We start from the raw sequence: 2,439 nt of genomic DNA on the forward strand, positions 1-2,439 counted from the left end.
GTCTTGAGACAGTATCATATAGTTACTGATAGTAAAGAACCATTTCTTTAGCATTCTTGAGAGTCCGCTCTCAAAATTTAATATAAAGTCTGTTCTCTTTAGCATTCACAATGATTCTGTACTGAATCCCTTTCTAATTTAACTAAAATAGGGTCTTTTCTTTGCATTGCAACCCAAACCAGATCAATTCTACTGGAATGGCATAAATTTATTAACATTCATTAATATTACAAAAAGTTCCATTGATGTTCCATCTCAGTTTTCCCCTATATTAGATACGTTATCTCTTCTGTGTATCTCATAGTATTTGCAAGTCACATGTAATATTATAATTATTTATTTTTCTCTCTGTCTTCCTCATTGAACATGAACTTTTTGAGACTATGGATGGGATCTTATTTAGTTCTTAGTAGTAGAAGCTACATTTTTTTTTTTGGTTTAATTTACTTTTGTTTTGGAGACACACCTGGCACTGCTCAGCAGTTGCTCTTGACTCTGCACTCAGGAATCACTTCTAACAGTGCTCAGGGAACCATATGGAATTCTAGTGATTGAACTCGGGTCACCCACTTGAAACTACCCACCATGCTATCTATCTTTCCAGCTCACAAGCCACATTTTAAACATACATGGTTATTGTATTGGACTGCACAGAATATAAAACATTTTTATAACCATCAAAATTTCTGCTGTACGTCATTGATCTAAACAGATGAGGACTTTAATTCATCTTTCTGAAATACCTTCTGACTTTCTTTCATAGAACTTATCATAGTTAATAATAAATCAATGCTTGTTTTCCCTAGTAAGTTATAGGCCCCAAGAAGACAGGATCTGTGATGGTTTTACTTACCATTATATGCCTAGTGCCTAATACATTATATGACAAATAAGAGCCACATAGATATTTAGATTTGTCAATGATAAATAAAATTATAGATGAATAATACAAGAACTGTTATATTGCAGAAAATTAAGGGTCCACATTAGAAATATGATCAATGTTGGGTTTGTGTACAAAGGCTTCATATATCAAACAATTCTGTTTTTCCTTACTGAGTATTTAAGTTCCTTTCCTAAAATAAACAAAGTTGAAATCTATTTTTTGAGATGTTTGGGGGCCTGTCACCCTGGTAAAATTAAAAGGGTGATATTCAAAATATTAAAATATGAACTCACAATTAAGAAACATTATTGCATTGCTCTACTGAGCCATGATAAATTCAACTTAATGGTTACTCAGCGTCAAAAGACTTGATAAGAAAGAAAGACTTCATTAAGTTGGAATAATAATCATTAAATTTTTATTTTTCATTGTAAGACGAAAGAGAAGTTAAAAGGTGCAATTTTATTCTTTTATAAATTGTGTAGTGACACATTTTACAAAGAATAAACTCTAGAGATAGAATAATGAACAGTGCTTAAGTGAATAAAATAGAACTATATAATTAGAATTCCAGCTAACGTGGTTAGTGATGAATTACAAGTAAAATTTCCTATTTTTAGAAACATTGGCACTTGATAATTTTAATGGCATTCGAAAACTCTAGCAGCATGTGATAGCCACCCTGCCCTGCCACCGCAGTGCTCTGCTACTGCCGTTTCACTGAGACTTAGCTTTAATTAATACATCCACATTAGCTTTGTCTTTTTCTCCAAGACTCTTTTGATGACTCTCAATCAAGACATTGTCTTCTTTTTTTCTGGCTCTCTGGGAACCACCATCTCTGTAAACAATGGGAGCTCCAAAGGCAACAAAATTATGCACATCCTGCAGCTTCTTCCGAAGCCACTCCACCCTCTCCATGGAGCTCAGATGTTTGCCCAGGTTATGCATAAATTGTATCTCGCTCACAGATCTCTTCCTAGAAGAAACAGAAATGAAGAGAACCACTCTGTTAACTCCCTGCAAAGCCATTATTGCAAATTCTCATGCCCACAAAAATGCAGAATAAATTTGTGTAGTATTTACCTGATAGGCTTGCCATACGATTGTGCAAGAAAGTAAATTGCAAACATGACAATCATCACTTTGACCATGTTTTTTGCAGTTGTCATCTTCACTGAGAGAAAAAGCAAAATTGAAAATTTGAATATTTTTAATATGTCAAACTATAGTAGTTTACATTTAAAATACAACTAGGCATACAGTATGACATTGTCTCAGATAGGTTTTCGTGACAGCCTTTTGGAAACAAGCCTCTATTTTACAGCTACATTACAGTCTCTTTCTTAATTTTATTTATTTCATTCTGGTTTGGGGGACACACCTGGTTTTACTCGGTTTACGCTTGACTCTACTCAGGGATCACTCCAGGCAGGCTTAGGGGACCTTATGGGATACCAGAGATTGAATTCTGATTGGCCTTGTACAAGTGTCTTACCTGCTGTATGCTCCAGTCTTCCTGTTCATTTTATATACACATCATATGAGGTAGA

The 2,439-nt window shown here is 34.4% G+C and overlaps 1 protein-coding gene across 1 annotated transcript; it reads right to left on the reverse strand.

Annotated features, from left to right (window-relative positions):
* Positions 1 to 1,603: 1,603 nt before the first annotated feature.
* On the reverse strand, positions 1,604 to 2,058 carry PTH (parathyroid hormone). The gene is made up of 2 exons (XM_004613584.2): positions 1,973 to 2,058; positions 1,604 to 1,865 (listed from the first exon to the last, which is right to left on the reverse strand). Exons 1-2 carry the CDS (start codon positions 2,056 to 2,058, stop codon positions 1,604 to 1,606), a joined length of 348 nt encoding a protein of 115 aa, XP_004613641.1.
* Between the last annotated feature and the right edge of the window lie 381 nt (positions 2,059 to 2,439).

This window comes from Sorex araneus, chromosome 6, assembly GCF_027595985.1.
Source record: "Sorex araneus isolate mSorAra2 chromosome 6, mSorAra2.pri, whole genome shotgun sequence".
NCBI classification, from domain to species: Eukaryota; Metazoa; Chordata; class Mammalia; order Eulipotyphla; family Soricidae; genus Sorex; species Sorex araneus.